The sequence below is a fragment of the Pyrenophora tritici-repentis genome, chromosome 7 (genome assembly GCF_003171515.1).
Source record: "Pyrenophora tritici-repentis strain M4 chromosome 7, whole genome shotgun sequence".
Classification (NCBI taxonomy): domain Eukaryota; kingdom Fungi; phylum Ascomycota; class Dothideomycetes; order Pleosporales; family Pleosporaceae; genus Pyrenophora; species Pyrenophora tritici-repentis.
In genome coordinates this window covers 841384-861271 of record NC_089396.1, presented here as the reverse complement: position 1 = coordinate 861271, position 19888 = coordinate 841384, and the positions used below count along the sequence as shown (strand labels likewise).

General features: G+C 51.5%; 11 protein-coding genes across 11 annotated transcripts; 4 read left to right on the top strand and 7 right to left on the bottom strand.

Annotated features, from left to right (window-relative positions):
- Positions 1-789: 789 nt before the first annotated feature.
- Positions 790-2878, bottom strand: PtrM4_127330 (AbfA, Alpha-L-arabinofuranosidase; the record flags this gene model as incomplete). The annotated part of the gene is made up of 2 exons (XM_001939800.1): positions 790-2694; positions 2744-2878. 2 exons carry the CDS (start codon positions 2876-2878, stop codon positions 790-792), a joined length of 2040 nt encoding a protein of 679 aa, XP_001939835.1.
- Positions 2879-4030: 1152 nt separating this feature from the next.
- Positions 4031-4528, bottom strand: PtrM4_127320 (YbjQ-1 domain containing protein; the record flags this gene model as incomplete). The annotated part of the gene is made up of 1 exon (XM_001939799.2): positions 4031-4528. One exon carries the CDS (start codon positions 4526-4528, stop codon positions 4031-4033), a length of 498 nt encoding a protein of 165 aa, XP_001939834.2.
- A 968-nt stretch (positions 4529-5496) lies between these two features.
- On the bottom strand, positions 5497-7125 carry PtrM4_127310 (metal-dependent hydrolase protein; the record flags this gene model as incomplete). The annotated part of the gene is made up of 1 exon (XM_001939798.1): positions 5497-7125. The coding sequence occupies one exon, from the start codon at positions 7123-7125 to the stop codon at positions 5497-5499; it is 1629 nt and encodes a 542-aa protein (XP_001939833.1).
- Positions 7126-7333: 208 nt separating this feature from the next.
- On the top strand, positions 7334-8514 carry PtrM4_127300 (PcbC, Isopenicillin N synthase and related dioxygenase; the record flags this gene model as incomplete). The annotated part of the gene is made up of 2 exons (XM_001939797.1): positions 7334-7891; positions 7969-8514. 2 exons carry the CDS (start codon positions 7334-7336, stop codon positions 8512-8514), a joined length of 1104 nt encoding a protein of 367 aa, XP_001939832.1.
- A 714-nt stretch (positions 8515-9228) lies between these two features.
- On the top strand, positions 9229-10879 carry PtrM4_127290 (putative heme peroxidase protein; the record flags this gene model as incomplete). The annotated part of the gene is made up of 2 exons (XM_001939796.1): positions 9229-9613; positions 9684-10879. The coding sequence occupies 2 exons, from the start codon at positions 9229-9231 to the stop codon at positions 10877-10879; spliced, it is 1581 nt and encodes a 526-aa protein (XP_001939831.1).
- Positions 10880-10958: 79 nt separating this feature from the next.
- On the bottom strand, positions 10959-12373 carry PtrM4_127280 (NarK, Nitrate-nitrite transporter; the record flags this gene model as incomplete). The annotated part of the gene is made up of 3 exons (XM_001939795.1): positions 10959-11361; positions 11409-12146; positions 12192-12373. 3 exons carry the CDS (start codon positions 12371-12373, stop codon positions 10959-10961), a joined length of 1323 nt encoding a protein of 440 aa, XP_001939830.1.
- A 304-nt stretch (positions 12374-12677) lies between these two features.
- PtrM4_127270 (Transferase domain containing protein) lies at positions 12678-14339 on the bottom strand (the record flags this gene model as incomplete). Its single annotated transcript, XM_001939794.2, has 1 exon — positions 12678-14339. One exon carries the CDS (start codon positions 14337-14339, stop codon positions 12678-12680), a length of 1662 nt encoding a protein of 553 aa, XP_001939829.2.
- Positions 14340-14767: 428 nt separating this feature from the next.
- PtrM4_127260 (TauA, ABC-type nitrate-sulfonate-bicarbonate transport system, periplasmic component) lies at positions 14768-15725 on the bottom strand (the record flags this gene model as incomplete). Its single annotated transcript, XM_001939792.1, has 2 exons — positions 14768-15648; positions 15695-15725. The coding sequence occupies 2 exons, from the start codon at positions 15723-15725 to the stop codon at positions 14768-14770; spliced, it is 912 nt and encodes a 303-aa protein (XP_001939827.1).
- Positions 15726-16186: 461 nt separating this feature from the next.
- On the top strand, positions 16187-16786 carry PtrM4_127250 (TrkA, flavoprotein involved in K+ transport; the record flags this gene model as incomplete). The annotated part of the gene is made up of 1 exon (XM_001939791.2): positions 16187-16786. The coding sequence occupies one exon, from the start codon at positions 16187-16189 to the stop codon at positions 16784-16786; it is 600 nt and encodes a 199-aa protein (XP_001939826.2).
- A 605-nt stretch (positions 16787-17391) lies between these two features.
- Positions 17392-17697, top strand: PtrM4_127240 (uncharacterized protein; the record flags this gene model as incomplete). Its single annotated transcript, XM_066108806.1, has 1 exon — positions 17392-17697. The coding sequence occupies one exon, from the start codon at positions 17392-17394 to the stop codon at positions 17695-17697; it is 306 nt and encodes a 101-aa protein (XP_065960798.1).
- Positions 17698-17973: 276 nt separating this feature from the next.
- PtrM4_127230 (Atrophin-1 multi-domain protein) lies at positions 17974-19619 on the bottom strand (the record flags this gene model as incomplete). The annotated part of the gene is made up of 2 exons (XM_001939790.1): positions 17974-19143; positions 19206-19619. 2 exons carry the CDS (start codon positions 19617-19619, stop codon positions 17974-17976), a joined length of 1584 nt encoding a protein of 527 aa, XP_001939825.1.
- Positions 19620-19888: the final 269 nt, after the last annotated feature.

Sequence of the window (19888 nt, the reverse complement as noted above, 5' to 3'; positions counted from 1 at the left end):
TTAGGGTGTTAAGATGCGAAAAAAATTATTGGAGTTCTTTAATATCTGATTTTTGGGTTTTTGTATCATGTCGTCCCGGAGTTGTGTGAAGGGCCAATTGAGCACCTCGATGGTTTGCTGCATCAGCACCAAAACAAGGGACATGATTGGCCCGAAAGGCGACAGATAACAACGAGTTCAGGGAAAGGATCTACTGCAAACTTCTGGATGTACGACCGAGAAATATTGGCTTGGAAAGATTTCTGGTGTGCGGGTGGAGATCTGGTTTAAGTCACGCCATGCAGTTGGGTTCAGTTGGCGAACATGGACCACGGAAAACCACCCTTCCAAACTATGCGAAACAGCTACAAGAAGACTTAGAAACCCATAATACATCTCCTATCAGTCGCAGTATTTTCCAGTTGGAGAAACAAGGTCCTTTTCGGGATTTACGAGAGGGTCCTGGATTGTTTTCGCAAGGTTTGGTGCAGGCGCTAATCTTAGATCACGGTCAAATCGTAGCTGTAATCGTTTATTTTATTTTATGTTTCTGTTTCAGGCGGAAGCTTTTGGTTGCCCGTGGGAGAGTACCACGGTACTAGAGGGCACAGTGAGAAGTGAGCATTATTTACGCAAGGCAATCAGTGTTTACAGTCTCTTCATCCACCATAATAAGAGACGTAGGTTTTTGGAAATGATCCTGCTCAGCTATATGCAATGGGAGATCGTTGACTATTAGGCGTAAAAAGTTGTAGAAGAAGAACTTCATTCATTCATTCAAGACATTACTAATATTTCTACTCGGAAATGCTATATCGACAGCTGTCTCCGGTATTGCGCAGTACTATTTCCAGCACCACCAACATCCGTATCCAGAACAGCAACACTAAGCTCGGGCATGATGAATTTGAAAGAACCATCGCTTTGCGCGGTGATGATCATGTTGGTAGTGTTGACAATGTTGACGCCAGTAAAGGGGTCATTATATCCGTATGGGTCATCAATAGAGTTGGTCAAGATAGTCAGGTTGGCCCGGGCTCCGGCTTCAACACCCTCGAACTTCACGCTGACGGGGATATCTTCGCTGTTGGTGGTGTTGTACACGGCACCCTTCCATACCATGGCATCGTTGCGCCTCTCGTCCTTTCCGGCACCCCAGTAAAGCGGTCCGTAGGCGGATGCAGACTCGGTAGGAACTGTGTGCGTAATGGGGTGGTGAGCGAAAAGACTCCAGCAGTACCATGTGACGGCCTTGGTGGTGTGCTTCGGGTCGGCGTCAAATTGCATCAAAGTGATGGACCATTGCCAGCGGTTGTTGTTCTTCAAGACTGGGGCGTAGAAAGTACCAGGAACACGGTCGGAGTTGCGCTCGTATCCGATGAGGGAAACGGCTTCACCAACGGCACCAATCCACCACGGGAAGGGCATTAGCTTGCCGTCCCAGCCTGTACCGCCGTTGGGATGAACTGCTGCGACTTCACCAACAATGTGACCATGGTCGTTGTCGAAGCGGTTGAATTCACTGACTAAGTCGTCAGGCTCACGGTATGGATGGTAGTCACCAAGAGCATCGGCAGGTAAGATCTGTCCGTTGTTGGGGTCAGGACCACTGATTGGCGCATCACCACCTGGGTCGCTGGAAGCAGCGGAAGAAATGACCGTAATATGTGGGTAGGCCTTGCGGATGGCGTTGTAGAACATGGGGAAACGGTATGCGCGGTACGAGTCCCAGCCGCCGGGGAAACCAGCGAGCCAATCCTCATTGCCGATCTCGACGTAGTTGAGCTCAAAGGGCTCAGGGTGACCGAGAGCAGCACGACGCGCACCCCAAGTGGAGTTTGCAGGACCGCAAACGAATTCAATCTCGTTGAGGGCGTCTTCGACGTAGGCAGTTAGGTTCGCCTGGGGTGTGACACCGCCGTCAAGAGCAAGACCGCCCCAGACAGCCAGGACAATCTCAAGCTCCATGTCCTCGGCCCACTCAAGGTACTCCATCAAACCAAGACCGTTGGTCTGTTGGTAACTCCAGACACCCTGGAAGCCGGGGCGGTTTCTCAGGGGACCAATTGTGTTCTTCCAGTCCCACCAAGAATCGTTCCTGAGACCCTCGAGCATGTTACCGCCCGGGAATCGGAGAAAGTGAGGGTTCAGGTCAGCGAGGGCCTCGGCAATGTCAATGCGGAGTCCATTCTTGCGGTTCTTGTATGTGGGAGGGAAGAGAGAGATGAGGTTGAAGTCTAGTGCGCTGGCAGCAGCAGCGTCGAATGTAATTGTGAGGGTGTTGTTGGTGTTTGGTGCAGCCCTGTCGGGGACGAGCTCAAAGGTGTGCTCGGTCCAATCGTTGTCCACAGATTTGGAGGGCACTTCGACGGATGCGAAGCAGTCGGTTGTCAAGTTTGAGTCCAGAGACGCGGTGAATGATCCGTTGTATGCACCCTTAACCCAGAAGGATCCGGTGTAGGTTTGAGGCCGGACGTCCATGCCCCAGTATCCCTCATTCTTGAAACCAATCTTGCCGGTGCTGTTGCCAGCTGACACGCGCATAGACAGATTCAATTGCTCAGACAATGGCTGGTCTAAGTATTTGAGACTTAGAACAGCATTGTTGACGGGGAAGTAGTGATCCAAAGAGGCACTGTAGTTTTGGCTGTACTGGAAGGCACGGTTCTGGATCAATTCTGCGTAGATACCGCCATCACCAGAGTTGTTGATATCCTAGCACCATGTCAGTATATATATTTCTGATATGGATATAGCAATTTACCTCGTGGAGGAAACCATAGCCAAATGGATGTCCGAACGCGCCAGTCACGTTACCACCAGACTGATGCACAACGATATCAGCAGCAAGCGCAGAAGCAGCGCAGGCCGCAGCCGCAATCCCCTTGAAAAACACCATCTTGATTTCTAGCTGGAGGACGACGAATTGCTAACGTACAACAACACGACTTCTAGCCTGTCCTTATACCTCTTTTCATCCCACATCCCGGTCCACAAAACCGCTTCCCAGCCTTCTGGAAACCGACATCTTGGCAGCGGCCTGGACTAATGGATATCCCCACAGCAGGTCCGGTCCTTTCGTCATGATAATTCCCGGTTGCATCGCTTGGATGCACTGGCGGTCGAGGTAGCGTCTTGTGCCATTGGAGGATTTCCGCCTATACAGGCGGAAGAATTGGATGAAGTCGATGGTTAGTTTCTGACGATCCATGTCAGCGCGCACTGGCGCAGCGACCCCTCTCTCGTGACGTGTGACCTGACCTCCGACTTCTTAGCTCAGTCCGATGGGAGCGGCAGTGCCTGGAACGTTTGTTTCGATGCGTTGCTCAAATTCTCCGATGTCTGGCTAAACATATGACATTAGAAGTAAGAATGTTTCTTCTATGCTCCCCGTTGGCCGTGCTATCTCACTTCGAGCTCCCAAGGGTTCAGCGTAGACTTCTCCACTTGCCGAGGCTAGAAGGAGAACTCTGGGGATAAATGCTGGGGTGTCCATTCCATGGCTGATCAGCGTTTTCGCCGTCAATTATCGCGAATCGGACGCAACATCCGCGGCTAAATTGCTACTTGGGTGCTAGTATAAGATGGCGGCCCGTGTTGGAAGTTTGGCGCCGAGAGAACTTGTTCAAATCCGAGAAACATACTCGCCCACGACAGCGATGCGGGGATGCGTAATGTGAGGAAAAGTAGAAGGTTGGCCTGAGGTGCAGCGGTTGAACCACGGGTGTTCGGTGCAGATTCTCCGTCGTGGCGGCTGAGAACGGCCGACTACGAGCCCCAAGGCCTCCAAGACACCAAGACATGTACTTTTTCTGGGCTGTAGTTATGTTAAGATGACGTCTAGTGGATATGAATGATGAGGCGAGTGGAACATTGGTGTTGAACATGTTTTGTGAAGAGAAGAGTTGAATACTGTTTGGGAACCGTAACGCAGAAAAAGAAGAAAGTCACCCGATGCGACATATCCAACGCGGTATCGCAGCCTCGTGTGGCCGAACGCCTAGCGTTCTTTCATTACCATCGTTCCATCGCGACCGAACTCGACACGTTGTCATTGAAATGGATTGATGTTGTCCTGTGCACTGTCCCTCTTGACATGGCTTTCCTTCTCGACCCAACACGCGGTACCGCTAGCGCTGACCACGATACATCCGAGTACTTCGCTCTCCCTAATTTCCAACCCAATGACTGCATTCGCACCTTGAGAAATCGCCTCCTTGACCAGCCTGTCAATTGCCTGATCACGCGCCTGGTATATTATGCTCGTTACGGTCTTTGCTTCGCCCCAGCTACTGCCGAGGTTGGCAGCGATGTTCTTGATGAAAGATTTGCTGTCTTTGCGCACGGCGCTCGTAGTGCCATGTACGGCGCCCAATACACGGAGAACGCGGTGGCCGGGTAGGTCTGATGATGTTGATGTGAGGATGGCGGGTTGGCGACTTGTTGGCGCCTCAGTGTCGGTTGTGAGGGGCGCGGCATAGACGTTTTGTGGCATCGTGCCTTTGGACTGAGGGTGCCAGCTTGGCATGCGGTTGGGCGGAACCATCATGGTGGAGCGACGATTTGTCAACATCTTGACTTTTGAGGTAGTATTGGATATCTGCTTCGAGATATGTGGTAAGACGAAGTAAGGATATTGATATTGCTAAATGATGTTGTAGGTGTACAGTGTACGAAAGAGGTGTAAACTGATCTTCATGGACAGGGCGCGACAATCGACCATTATATCCAGATACGCATATTCGCCTCTATGATGGCACTCATCGGCTTGCGAAACAATCCAAGACCATGCCTCACCTTACGGCGCCTTCTAAGCGAAGATCTTGAACACCTAAGCCATGAGAAGCATCTGCTAAGACGGACCCAAGTCCCGTGGGGCAGAGAAAGTGCCGCGGCGGAGATTGGACCGTCTTTCGCGAGTAAAATTCGGCAGGTGGAGAGCGGAGTGGAAGTCCGCTCTTCACGTTATGATGCTGTTGGGGTAGGTGTAGTCGAGATGTTGAAACATTCCGTGTCGGGGAGACGTGCATCGCGTCTGAGACGTACCGCTGATACAAGGATGGCGCCGCGGCATTGCTGTCAAAAACATTAGCATATCATTTGCATTATAGAATTTGATGCAAATGTGCCTATGGTTTAATGGGCATCACAATCGCTTATAGCGCATTAAGAGTTCCTCCACAAGGCGGTCTTCAATGCCGCCTAAGGGGTTCAACTCTTCAGATCTGACAGTGGCGATTAAGTACATGCCGTTCACGAAAACAAATCTTGAAACCGGTGCGCATGGCAGACATGTTATCGAGATTGTGTCTGTGACCTCACCAATAACGCATGTGGAGATGATCGTTTAACGTCAAAACTGCTACTGCAACTATCATTGGTAAGTCCCAGCAAGGACATTCAGTCATAATGACGCAACATTGAAGGAAAGGGGCCGTCTTTATAGAAGCACTGCCTCGAGGCTTCTTCCACGTGGCATTGTAAGGCTAAGATTTCCACTCAAGGCTGAGCATGCGTTCAAGCTTCATACACTCGTTTCCCGTCAAACCATGTTTCCATAACCTTGGCATTGAGCAGCTCCTCGCCCTTCCACTCCATGTCCACAACACAGAAATCTGCCATCTTTCCAACTTCCAGACTTCCTATGCGATCATCCGCAAAACACGAATAGGCTGCACCTGTCGTGACCCCAGTCACCGCCTGAGCCAACTCCAGCTTAAAGTTTTCGTTGACTGGTGCATCACCCGCATCAGGTTGTCTGGCTGACTTGCGAGTTGTCGCGATATACAGATTAGGCAAAGGTGCATACGGTGCAGTAGGCGTATCGGACCCTATAGCAAGGGTTGCTCCGTGGTTTGCGAATTCCGAGTACGCAAATGCCCTCTTCACTCTTTCAGGACCCAATAGCTCTGGCCAAGCGCGGAGAATTGACGGATCGGAGTGGACCGGCTGTATGCTAGCTGTAATGCCTAGTTTACCAAGCCGTTTCGCATCTTCGGGCGCGGTGAGTTCGAGATGCTCAATGCGATGTCGCTGACCGGGCTTGCCGTGCTTCTCGAGCACATTGACAGCATTGGTGACGGCTTGGTCCCCGATAGCGTGCAGTGCACATTGCAACCCACTGTCACAAGCTTTCTTGACCACCGGATCGAGCATCTCGGGAGTCCAGATTGGACCCTCGAAATGCCCATTAGTCGTGTACGGTTCTGCCAGTGCCGCAGTACATGCATCAACCACGCCGTCGCAGATGATCTTGATACCGACAATTCTCAAATCTGGGCTGGTTTCGCTGTTGAACTCCTGGGTGAGCTTGATGGCGCGCTCGACTTGCTGTAGTCGATATTCGTCACTTTCCCCAGGTATGATGCACCAATGTGCTGCTACCCGAAGCGGCAGCCCCTGAGCAGACCTGAGTGCGAGGATAGACTCCCATGCACTTTCATCCATCGCCATGTCAATGCATCCCGTACAGCCTGCCGCATGATATGCATCGATTGCTGCCTTCAGCGCTGCCATCTTTTCATCGAGGGGTGTGACCTGTGCCAGGAACGGCCAGACTGTCAAAAGCACACATGCTTCGCTCAGGAGGCCTGATGGTTTTCCCTGTTCGTCCCTCTCGATTGTGCCCCCGGCCGGGTCTTCCATGTCTTCGATACCCATCTCTCTCAGCGCGGCACTATTGCACCAACATGAATGAAGGTCCTTGGAATCGACATATATCGGCCTAGGATCTAGGTCGTCCAGCATACTGGCTTTAGCCTCTCCGTTCGTCATGGAGTGCATCCAGCCTGTGCACATGATGCGTGGCTTATCTGGGTTCGCCTTTGCATACTTTGAGATGCGTGATCGGATTTCTTCTAGATTTTCCGCTTCATTCAGATCAACCTTGGTCAGAGACATCCCCAGCATTAGGAAATGCATATGCGCATCGATGAAGCCGGGAAGCACATGTTTTCCACCGAGATCCTTCACCTGCGCACCAGCGTCACGATACGATTGGATCTCTGGGGCGTCCGAGCTCCCGATGAAGTCGATCTTGCCATCCTTGACTACCGCGGCTGAGTCGAAATGGCCTTCGGCCTTCGGCGTGCTGCCCTTAAAAAAGCGTCCGTTGATGAGTACCGTGGTGATCTGGGAAGCAGACATGATTGGAGTGTGTGTAACAGAGAAATGATATGATGCACGAGTGAGGGGTAGTTATTGACGTCCGATGTACCGCCGATCCCCACTGCCACATGACTACATCGACCAGACTACAAACTGACTTGTTGTCGAGTCATGCTTTGATACTCCCGAGGTCTATCTGTAGTCAAGACGAACACCAAGGCAGCGGAAGGGTTCGTGGTAATGAAACATGGCACAACCAGCTCACAGGTCAGATCAAACGACATACGACGAAGCCCGAAACGGCGCCGCTGCGTATCTACAGTCAAGACTTGCAGCAAAAGACAATGCGTCTGATACGAACTTCATCATACCCGTCATTGACCTGACGCGATCCTTTTCGGAATCTCTTGCAGATCGTCGGGCAGTCGCGGCCCAGATCCGAGAAGCATGCACAACCTCTGGGTTCTTCTACATCACCAAGCACAATGTGCCCAAGCCAGCTTGCGATGGAATATTGAAGCAAGCGGAACGTTTCGTCCATTATCTGCCTCTCGCAAAGAAGGAGGAACTGCATGTGGAAAAAAGCAAATTTAGCCTGGGGTGGGAGCCAAGCGAGTATACTTCCATCGCTGGCGACAAGGAGAAAAAAGAAATCTTCAACTTTGCATACGAAGCAGCATTGGATCGTACAGGAGGTGATGGGGAATATCGAGAGCTGGATGGTTCCGCTGGCGAAAGCAACGTTTGGCCCAAAGAGGAGGATTTACCGGGATTCCACGCGGCCATCAAAGAGTACTATGGCGCTGTGAGTGAAGGAAATCATACACGATGGCGACTTTCTAAGCGGAAAAAAAGGAAAAAAGAAAAACTGACTAGTGGAAGGTTCTTGATCTTGCTCGTCATCTATTCCGCCTCTTTGCGCTCTCGCTCGATCTCCCTGACTACTTCGACCCCATGACCACGCATCCAGGCGGCAACGCAAGACTCATATACTACCCACCTCCGAAAATTTCCCAACCGGACAGTCTGGCGCCCACTCCAGAAGAGCAGATCGGTCTAGGAGCGCACTCGGACTACCAATGTTTCACACTCCTCCTCACCTCCACCACTCCCGGTCTCGAAATCCTCAAGCCATCCGGACAATGGCATATCACTTCATACATCCCAAACTCACTCATAGTGAACGTAGCGGATTTCTTCATGCGCTGGACGAATGGGCTATACAAGAGCACTGTACATAGGGTTGTCAATCGCAGTGCCGAGGCGCGGTACAGTGTCCCATTCTTCTTCTCGGTCAATTACGACACAGTTATCGAGACATTACCGACTTGCTTGAAGGATGGAGAGGAGAGTAAATGGAAGCCGATCAAGGCGGGGGAGTATATACTGGAGAGGGTCAATGCTACGACAGCGTACGGCGCGATTTAATAAGCGGCATGAATCTGGTATTGTATCGGTCACACCTGTCATGACTCTTTAAGGAAGGCCAATAACTGAAAACAATGAGCTACTCATCTCGGAAGTATGCTTGATCAATTTTATGGAGCTCAGCCCATGCATGACTGTTCTAGTGCGAACGGAAGAATTCACAGTAGGTTAGTATACATCTAAACGATGTGTCGAGATAGCTGTTCCGCGGAGCAACCCGCCAATCATCCAGTACGACTACAGAAAGTCTAGCGATCTCTGCTGTAATATTTTTATGCTCCAGCCACGCAGAAATTCGCCACACTCATTCTCCAACTGTATATTCACATCGTGGAGCAACACACCCACAGAAACGGTCCAGATCATCGGACGCATGTCTCTCAACGCCGCATCATTGGTGGCGTATGCATGTCAGATTATCATGTGTTACATAAGCCGCGGTAACAACCCCATGGGCAGATTGACCTAATTCGCGAACCCTTCGAACAATTTTGCATGGCCAATAGTTATATCATTGGCTGCTTCTAGACTTCCGAATGTAGTGCAACATACCCCCTGCTCGTACGCTGTGGCGAACCAACATACAAGATAGGAAAATTACCAAAAGCGTCTCATCATGTCCATACTAATGGTTACGAGCAATCTAATCTACCTATATATTGGACAACCATATCAAACTCAAACAGGAAAAAGTGAACACTGCAGCGACTTAAAATGTACACTACCCTCCCTCTCCTCCTCGCCTTATCCATCTTCTACACAAATGCAGCCCTCTACCACCCCACCATTCAAATCTCTCTCCTCGAACACATCCTCGTCGATAACTGGGGCGCCTACGCCTCAAACTTCTCCTCTGCAATCGCACCCTGCGACCGCTATGTAACGCAAACCGGAACCGCAGCTCTAACCAGCGGCCGCACAACAGCTGCACAATGGATACGCGTCATGTTCCACGATTTCATCACCGCTAACGTGAGCGCTGGAACAGATGGTTTGGATGCGAGTATAGGATTTGAGACGGCGCGGGAGGAAAACAAGGGCAGTGCGTTTAACGACAGTTTTACGTTTTGGAGACCGTTTGTTAATGGGGCTGTATCAAGTATGTGACCTCCTCTCCAATAAAGCATGTTCTAGTATACGAAGTGATGTACACTTACACAAACATTCAGTGGCCGATCTCATAGCCCTCGGAACAGTAATGTCAAACAACCTCTGCGGCGGAGCACAAATGCCGTACCGCGCCGGTCGCATCGATGCCGCCTCCGCAGGTATCACAACCGGTGTGCCCGCCCCAGAAACCTCGCTCGAGGAAACTCTCACCTTCTTCGACCGCGCGGGCTTCAACGCCCAAGACGCCATTGGCCTCACAGCTTGCGGTCACACAATGGGTTCTGTACACCACGGCGGCTTCCCGGACGTCGTAGATGACTCATTCGTGACGCCGAATAACACAAACGGCGGCAGTAACTTTGACACCTCACGCGCTGTGTTCGATGCAAAAGTCGTAGGCGAATATGTGCATTGGACGGGGAAAAAAGGCGGGCCCTTAGTTACGTCGTATAACGATAGTATGAAGTCTGATCTCCGGTTGTATGAGAGCGATGGTAACGCTACTATGCGCGCGTTGTTGGAGAAAGGAGATGGGTTTTTGGATGCGTGTGTGGAGCTTATGCGGAGGGCGATTGATACGGTGCCTGGTGGTGTGCGACTTGGTGAAGAGATTGCGGCTCTGGCGGTTAAGCCGGTTAATGTGACGTTTGACTTTGATGGGCAGGGGAAGTTGGTGCTTTCGGGGAGGATTAGAGTGCTGAATAAGGCGGGAGAGGAGAGGCCGAGATCACTTCGGCTTGGTTCAGGCGAGGATGAGGTTGGTGTGGAAATTACTGCTGAAGCAGAGACTGGTCAGTCTGTATTTGGGAGAGGGAGTGGTGGGTATGGAGTTACAACTTATTTCCCCTTTTCGCTCACTGGGCCATCCACAAGGAATGCTACTTCCTTCTCTGTGAGCGGCGCGGGCGTACAGCAAACGTTTTCTGTCAGCAGCCAGAGTTTCGTTGTACCAAGCCTGACCTCTCTGCAGAGGATATCACTCAACGCTACGGTTGCGATACCGACGTCGAGCTCCTGCGACGATTTGACGGTACGTGTTGCAGCACCCTTTTCGCAACCAGGAACCTTGGCGCCGAAGATGAGCGAGGAGCATATTTCGATGGCCGAAGCTACGAACAAGGCCGACGGGTATAAGCTTTGTGCGGGTACCGAACTCTTGGATCAGTTGCCAACCGGCTTGCTCATCGTTGAAGCTTCAATAGGAGAAACGATTGTTGATTCACTGTTAGTCGATGGAGGCATGGCAGGATGGTAATATTACTCAATAAACTTTTCTACGTTCACTCCTCATCTACCGATATTCATAGCACCAGAACCTCGAAACCGACGAAACGTCAAACCCTGCCCAAGGCCCAGGCACTACCCAGCTTCGCCCACCTCGTTACAACAAGCGCAACAGCACCTGCACCCATCACTCCTACGGCAAAGAACCAAACGCCTTTGAAGTTCTCAACTGCCCCATTTCCTTGTCCTTTGATAGCACCAGCAGCAGGGTTACCGAGTAGTCCACCAAATGCAGCAACAAGATATGCGAGACCTAATCGAACACCGATCTCGGATTTGTTGGGTGTAAGATCGGTGATAGTAGGACCAGGGATGATAATGACACCACCCGAGAGGAATCCATACGCAATACTGATGGCTACAAGACCGTTGAAGTCCCGAACAAGTGGGAGTGTGCAGAGAGTGATGATGCACGCGATTGTCAAAGGAAAGAGAGTGTTAACGCCGCCGTATCTGTATCCGTCAGTACCCGCATGTCAGGAATAGACCAATAAACTTACCGATCAGCGACAAAGTTCGGAACAAATCGACCGAATATGTTGGCCGCGTTCATGATGCTCAGCAAGTTGAACGCCATATCCTTCTCCACACTTAACTTGATAGCGTACTCCTGGATGAAGAAGAATGGCACGAAAGTCGAAGCAACGAAGAGCGTAAAGGCCACCACAAACACCGCGTACGGCAGGTCCTTGAAGTGATGAAACCCAAAACTGGAGCCCTTGGATCCATACTGCAGCTGCAGCCTCATGACCACAAAAGCTACAGCATTCGTAAGCAGTATAATAGCCGCGAAGATTCTCACAGCCCACGCAAACCCCACACTGGTAAACAGTGAGCGCATAGAAAGCGTATACGCAATACCAGCAACACTCGCCCCGGTCGACGCCAGACCCGTAGCAACCATCCTCTTCTTCTCAAAGAACATGGCAAGCACAGCCACAGGCACGAGCGCCATAAGCCCGCTACCGATCCCCATGCAAACACCTTGAGCGAAGAAAATTGGCCAGAAGCCGTGGAAAAACGACGTCAACAGTAAGCCCAGGATCTCCAGAAAAGTGCCGACAGCAATGATACTCTTGAGGTACCCGCGATCGAGAAGTACACCACCGGGGAGACAACCAATGGTGGTGAAGAAGAGCTGGATAGAACCGATCCACGCGATACTTGCGGCATCTTGCCCTGGCATCAGCGTGTCGACATAGTATGTTTGGAAGACACCAAAGGCATTTGGTAGACCCCTTTGGCTGTTAGCTCCAACTCACGAAATGGCAGGATCAACATACCAGCTATTCGCAAACAAGATAAACCCACCCAGCACTTGCATCCAAGCAACCTTCCCATGATCGACGGGATAATCCTCATGGTCCTGCGCGCTTGCTGTGATTTCGTGTGCAAGCAATTGCTCTGTTCTTTCACGCTGCGCCTCGTGGTACGATAGCAGCGGTTCTGTTTCGTTGATAGACATTTTGGCAGAAACACAAACGGTGTTTGTTGGTGAGGCTGGTGAAGTTTACCAGTCGGCTCTCGTGTTTGTGTGTACCGTACCTCCAGTTTTCTTTCGCAAGAGCGAGTCTAGGCCTAGATCGGCGCTAGTGGGTAGATCCCGCGTCACTTTTAGTCACGAATCATGCAGGAACAGGGTCCGAGCGGTGAAAGGCAGGAGGCATACGTCATTTTTTCTTAAATTACATGTGGCGAGGTTTGGGGCAAAGGCTGGGGTGTGCAACACCGAGATGGCAACTACTCTTTAATTCAGTGTGGAATTCGGCTTAGAGTGTAGACCGAGGCATCCATGGGCTATTATCGCACCCGTCCATCGGCGGCAATCCGCCATCCTCCACGCCCATTTCATCACCCTTACCCAATTCCAACCATCCATCTTCCTCCACACCCTCTTCGAAAGCTTCCATATCTGCTTCTGCAAGACTGATCATGACTTCATACGGCACCCCTTCACCACCTTCTCCATCCTTCTTCCTCGGCAAGACAGTAATTCCACCCTCGCTGACCCAAGCTGAGCGTCGTATCGCCGTCGCCTGACTACTGTCGGCGCCAGGGATGTCCCATTTTCGATCCGCACCCATGTGCATCCAGCTCGTGATGTACAAGTCCGGGCCGTTAGAGTATTCAAGAGAGGCCTGTTGTGCTGTTGAAGGGTGGTGAAGGACTTGGCTGAGCTCTGTAGTGGCCCATTTTTTATTGACAGCGCGGGTTGTGGTGGAGATTTGGGACGCGAAAGAGGCGAGAGACTTGAGATGGTCGTTATGCGGCACGGACGTAGGTATGGTAGGAGATTTGATCTTTTGACCCACCTCAAGCCCTGAAATCAGCTCTTGCAACGGTACTGTATCATCTGCATGGGCTACAGTTTTCGTGTGGGGCAGTTTCCATGTGGCGATCGAGGAGATGACGAGGTTACCGAGATATTCTGGCGAAGAACATGAAGACCCTAGGTGTTTGCGTAGATCCACGACGATTGCAAGAGCTGACTGAGTATTCTTTGAAGCTTTGAGTAGCGGTAGGCGAGCGCGGATTATATACGCCCAAATGATTGCAGTGAGTGTTGCAAAGCGTGAAACGTTAGGTTTGTTCGACCCCGAGAGGTATGTGCAAAGAGCTTCCCTGAGATCGTTGACCTCAGCGGATGAAAAGCGGAACATCTTGGTAATAACTTTGTAGTCTGTATTCTGACGAAGAGGGTGACGCTTGACCTGCTGAAGTGTGGGTGGGCCTGGGTCGCATGCTCGATCTACGAGTTTGCGACGTGCTGATGAAGGATCCTCTAAGGTCTTGCGTGGACGTATAGCCATTGTTGACAAGCCTGTACGTCCCGCGTTTCTTAAACTTCTGACGGCGTTGCTCCAGACTTCTAGGATCCTTGCGTTGCCATTGCCATCAGTGACTGCATGATAGAACCATACACTGAGGACTAGACCTTTCGGAATGAACGAGGCTTGTGTAGCGAAGACTGGCAAAGGTCCCTTGCGCATACTAGTAGCGTGTTCTGCGAAAGGGTCACCGTCATCTAGTCCGGGGTGATATTTGACCAGCTTCGGGCAGAAGACTTTGGCTGGAAGGTCTTCTGGCAGGAATGAATCTTTCTGGAGCTTGTTGTAATCGAACGTTGGATCCTTGGCAGAATAGTTGCTGGCCGTGAATACCCGTTCTGCTTCTTTGTCTATATTGTTGATAGGGTCAGGGTAGAGAACTCGGAGCTGTCCCGAGGAAGCATCAGGCATGTCCACTGTGCCTGCAAGATATGGATATCTTCTCAAAACCTCCTTAAATCCAGTTCTAAGCGCGTTGATGGCGGCATTCTCGATTTTGCGGCCTGGGAAAGGAAAGATGACGTAGTAACGACCGTAGACGCGGATATGCGGCTGTTGATCGATGAAGGACAGCTCCAGCTCTTTCTGGCCACTCTTAGGCATCGCTGATCTAGGATTACGAACAGATATGCAGCCTTGAATTATTCGCAGTGTGTATGCGCTTCTACACGTAGCTCAGTATCTAAGCTTTATCCGGTGCAAAGTCGTGGTGTTCTGGAATTAGGGACAAAGAGGAAACAGGGGAGTCTTGTGATATACAGTCCATGAAGTGAAGACAAACCACAGGCACAGTCAAAGACAAAGGTATAAATGGTTCGTATTCGATTGTAGAGGGTGATTCAAGCATGGACGTGCAGCTACATTCACTAGAAAAAGCACGGTGACCCATTGTTTAGGTGACGCCACAATGCGAGCAGTGATTGCCGATCTGGTTCATAGCGCTCGCAGATAGTCACTGTCCGTGATTCCAGATGCGTGGACGGACCGTCGACTAGGTCCCGCATTATGTTCGCGGTATGACCACCCTATAGTCACTGCGGTGCACGCTCGAGTCCGATCATGGCCGGTGTATCGACCTCGGCACCCAAGACGCCAGCCTTCTGCAAGATTCCCACAGTCTTATCAACAACCTGTTTCTCCACGCCCTTGACGTCCTTGGCAAAGCGAACAGTCTTCAGCCACTCCCTCGCATCCTCCTCCGAGTAATCGAGCTTGGTGCTAATGTATTTCACGGCCTCTTCCTGGTTTGCCTCAAAGTGCTTGACACCCTTGTTGATCTTGTCCAAGACATCTTCCAGCTCAGGGGTGAGTGGGGAGTTGCTGCCATTCTTTGGTTGCAAAAGTTTGTTGGCAGCGACGATCTTCCACGACGACCAGGGCGTGTAGATCTCGCCGATGCGCTTGATCTCCCCGTTGTCGTAGTACTTCTTCGAGGTAAAGTGCTCCCACATGAAGAAGTCGGCGGTACTGTTGTTGACACCGTCGCGGAGATTGGCAAAGGTGTTTAGGACTTCGACTGGAAAGGGCGGGTTGCCAGATGAAGTGTCCAACCAACCTTGTTGGTCGGCAAGGACAAAGCTCATGACATAGCTGCCACTGCCAATCCTTGAAACACCAACTTTCTTGCCCTTTAGATCTTTGATTCCTTCCAACTCCCTCTTTGCTCCGGTAGAGATGGCCCAGCATAGTGGCGTCTCAACGTAGGTACCGACCACACTGAAGCCAGCGTCTTGCTTGGCTGCCTGGGCTTTTCCGATGGCTGCAATCCAGCCTTCGGTAAGACCAACGCCAATGTCAATTTCACCAGCTTGGATGGCTGTCACCATGTGGCCAGTACCTGAGGGGTATGGGAGGAGCTGTGCCTCCAGGCCAAAGTACTGCTTCGCAAATTCAAGTGGGGTTGAAAAGTGTTCTACAGCTGTCAGCACTATCTATAGTGCCGCAAGTGGCTGACTTACCAGGCACAAAGCCGATGCGTAAGGAAGCCATGGCTGTATTTTGGGTTGAAGAGGTCTGAGGAACTCTAGGTGTTGATGTTGAGGGGCTCAAGTCGCAGTCTGCTGAGGATTCAGGTCAAAGAGACAGAAGGTAATGAGTGATTTAAGAAGAAATGGCACGATTAATATGGGCTTAATGCGGCGATACACGTAATCCCAAGGTCGCCGTCATAAACTTTATGAAGCTGCAGCCCGAGGTCGATCACCCATCATCCATGTAGGTAGCCCCGCATCATTCCGAGCTCGTTCCGATGAGCCCCGAGCTATCCTCTGTTTGGCGAAACCCCATCACGCCGTCATCGCACCGAGATCGACTTTGTTTTCTTTTGCATGTCCTTTTCCGCGTTTTCAAGATACCCTATAAAACGATTTCGTATATTCTTCTCACACAACTGTTTTCTGCTTAGATCACGTTGCTTCAGTACCTTCCACTCCAAACTTGAGCACCCCACCATGACTGAAAACGAGAGGATATCTATAAGAGCTAGGACAGTAGCCGTAGTAGGCGCAGGACCATCAGGTGTGATAGCAGCGAAATATCTACGTGCAGAAAAAGCGTTTGATAAGATTGATCTTTTCGAACAACGCAGTCAAGCGGGTGGAATATGGACATACACGGGTGACCAACGAGACGAAAACCTCTTCAGCATACCACAAGAAAATCCCGAACCAGGTGTGCAAGAGCCCGAATGGAAACCAAAAGATACTATATCCAGCGAAAACAACCACACCAACAGCATCAATGGCACCTCCAAAGTCCCCTCCTTCCTATCCCCTATGTACGAACAACTCGAAACGAACATCCCGCGCGGATTAATGGGCTTCCAAGACCTCGACTGGCCCTCTGACTCCCAACTCTTCCCCCACGCACGACACCGTGTTGAAATATATCCAAGACTACACATCCCCCGTCCAAGAAAACATCCACTACAACACCCAAGTCACCTCCATAACCCCGACCACCCCCCTCCTCCCCCACTACAACCTGGACCATCACAACACTCAACCTCCTCACCAACGAAACAATCACATCAACCTACTCTGCCGTCATAATCGCAAACGGGCATTTCATCGTCCCACACATCCCCTCCATACCAGGTATATCGGAATGGTCCTCCCAACACCCCGGCCTCATCACACACTCGAAATACTACCGCCGACCCACGGATTTCACAGCCAAGAAAACAATTGTTATTGGAAACTCCGCTTCTGGCGCTGATCTCTCGAAACAAATATCTTCACATTGTCCACAACCACTTCTCTGGTCTACACGCTCAACCTCGCTGTTCAGTGCCACACACGGCAGCGCCAGCGCTGAAGATCCCACTCGGCGTCCTGTGCCACCCATTGCGCGGTTCCTGCCAGACACACGGGGCGTGCAGTTTGCAGACGGTAGTATGGAACACGATATTGATGCTGTGGTGTTTGCGACGGGGTATTTCTACAGCTTACCTTTTCTAAACGGGGTTGAACCGAAGCTGATTACGAGTGGTGAGAGGGTCGAGGGGACGTATAAACACCTTTTCAACGCGGTGAGACCAACTCTTTGCTTTCTAGCGCTGCCGCAGAGGGTTATCCCGTTTCCGCTGGCGGAGGCACAGGCGGCTGTTGTGGCGCGGGTTTACGCAGGTCGTCTTACTTTACCCCCCACGGCTACCATGCAAGCATGGCAGGAAGAAGTAGAAGCGGAAATGGGTCAAGGACGCAATTTCCACCTGCTACCGTTCCCAAAGGACGCACAGTATATCAATGAAATGAGTCAGTGGGCGATGAGCGCGGAAGGCAAAGACGGGTTGGAGAACGCGGGGAAGGGCAAGTGTCCGCCTGTTTGGGGGGAGTGGGAGTTCAAGTGTAGAGAGAATTTCCCGGAGATTAGGCGGAGATTTGGGGAGAGAGGGGAAGAGAGGAGGGAGGTTAGGGATGTGCGGGAGTTGGGGTTTGAGTTTGGGGAGAGGAAGGGGTGAGATGGCATAGATGATACCCATCTTTTCTTCATGAGAGAAGCCTTGGTGTAGCTGAGTCTATATTTTCTTTTTTCGTCTAACATGAATCTCGTCAACATGTATATATCGCCCCACCAAACACAACAAGAGTGAGGAGTAGACGCAACCATGGATATCAATAACCAAAAAACTAGAACTCCGCATGTACTGAAACGAAGAAAACAAAGAAGAACTCGACGCTTGCGGTGCTTTTCATCAAACCCGCATCCCATCATCTAGTCACCTCAAGAATTTAGTCTAAAATTCACCACCACCTCCACCCAAGGCAGCCGCACCCCAAATACCAACAAGCCCCCAAATACCCACTCTCCACCCCCTCCACAAGCCATGAACACCCTGCCCCTTCTTTGTACGCGGCGGTCGCGAAAAGCCCATAGCCTTTGCACTCGCAGCCTTTGCCGCATTAGGTCCCTCAATGGTAATACCTTCTTCGCGAGCAATAAACCACATTGTGCCAAGCACGCCCCTATACTGACCGGGCTCGACAATAGTCTTGAAGCTCGTCTCAGAGCTCGACGACTTGTCTAGACCGTAAGCCGGGCTCTTGCCGCGGCTAGGCGGGGATTTGTACTCTGAAGCGAGACGCTGAGTCTCGTGGTCTTGGAGGGTGGCGACTTGGCCGCGGCGGAGGACTGTTTCGAGGGGCAGACGGATGAAGAGTTCGGCTGTGGAGGAGAGGAATGTGCTGAATGAGTAGGTGGCGGGTGTGAGGATGGGGTCGATACTGAGGGTGGAGCGGAGGAAGAGGGGTGTGGAGGAGGAGATGAGCGTTGGCACGCAGGCGTGCAGTATGGTTGCCGGTAGGAGGCTGGGGGTGACGGAGAAGGACGGGAGGAGGGAGAGACATGGGTATATGGATCGTGGCGAGGAGGATATGGGGGTGATGATGAGGCGTGTGCGCACCATGTCGAGGGGTGCGAGGAGGGTAGCTGCGATGGCAGTTGCGGCGACGGCGACGCCGAGGGAGGTCAGGGGGCTAGGGCTGTCTAGTATATCCAGCCCTCCTATCCCGCTTCCTGCTGAGCCCACAAGACCTGGGTCTGGTATGTTCAACAGGGCGGAGATAAGACTCCTAAACCAGCCCTCGGTTGTCTTGAGGAGGAAGTTGTAAATGAAAGTGCAATTTGTGGCCTTCCATACACCCCATGCTGATTCCTTTTGCCATAGTTGTCCTATGACTTCAAGGAGGGAGTCTGCTCGCTTGAGGTCTAGTTTGCGGAGGGCAGGTGGGGGCGGTCGCGTTGGCGTCCGAGAGCGTGACTGGCTGTCAACATGTCTTTGGCGCTTCCGTGGGGACCGCGATCGTGAGACGGCAGGTGAGTATGGAGACGCTGAGGGAGTTGCGCGCGGCGCAGTCGATGTGAAGTAGCTGGGCGAGTCCTCATCCGATTCGTCAGAGGGCGGATACTGCATCTATCCATTAGCCCTCATTCACATGCCAATTCACCTCACCACAACACAATACATACATCCTCGAATTTCCCGCTCGAATAACTCTCCGGTCTACTCTTATGGCCAAAGTCGCTATCTCCCTTTAGCCCCGACAACTGTTCCTTTGCCTCTTGAATCTGGAGTATCGTCTTGGCGACCTCAAAAGGTTGGGCAAGCAGTACGCTCGTGTAATTCCACAGTGCGTGGTCGAGCAGCTTCTTCGCGTGCCCGGCTATCGTAGGCGAGCTCTCTGGAAAGTACGAGTCATAGTCGAGGTCGGAGAGAATGTCGCGTGCCTGACTCCCCAGACTTGATTTACTGCTGTTGGATGGTTTGTAGGCGGGCGGAAGTGCAGAGGCCGTCTGGTTCTGCGGGACATCTACCGGCAGGCCAATAGACGGTGGAATGTAGTAGGGCCGTAGGGGATTTGGAGCATCGCGCGAGGTTGCCATGACTGTGGTATAAAAACTTACCCCGCTAGATTGGGAAACAGTGAGGCTGGTGATGATACTATTTTCCCTCGGAGCGATGCGCTTTCAACATGGACCGGGGTATGCAGAGGCCCGTGCTCCAACATTTCCTGACGTCTCACAGCAATCGGAATTATCGGCGGTTTGACATTTCGTGACACGTGCAAACACTGCCAATTTCTCGCTCTTGCGCACTTTCTCCTTTTTCGCTAGAATCTTCACTGGTTCGACGAGTACACCAGGCCGGAAAT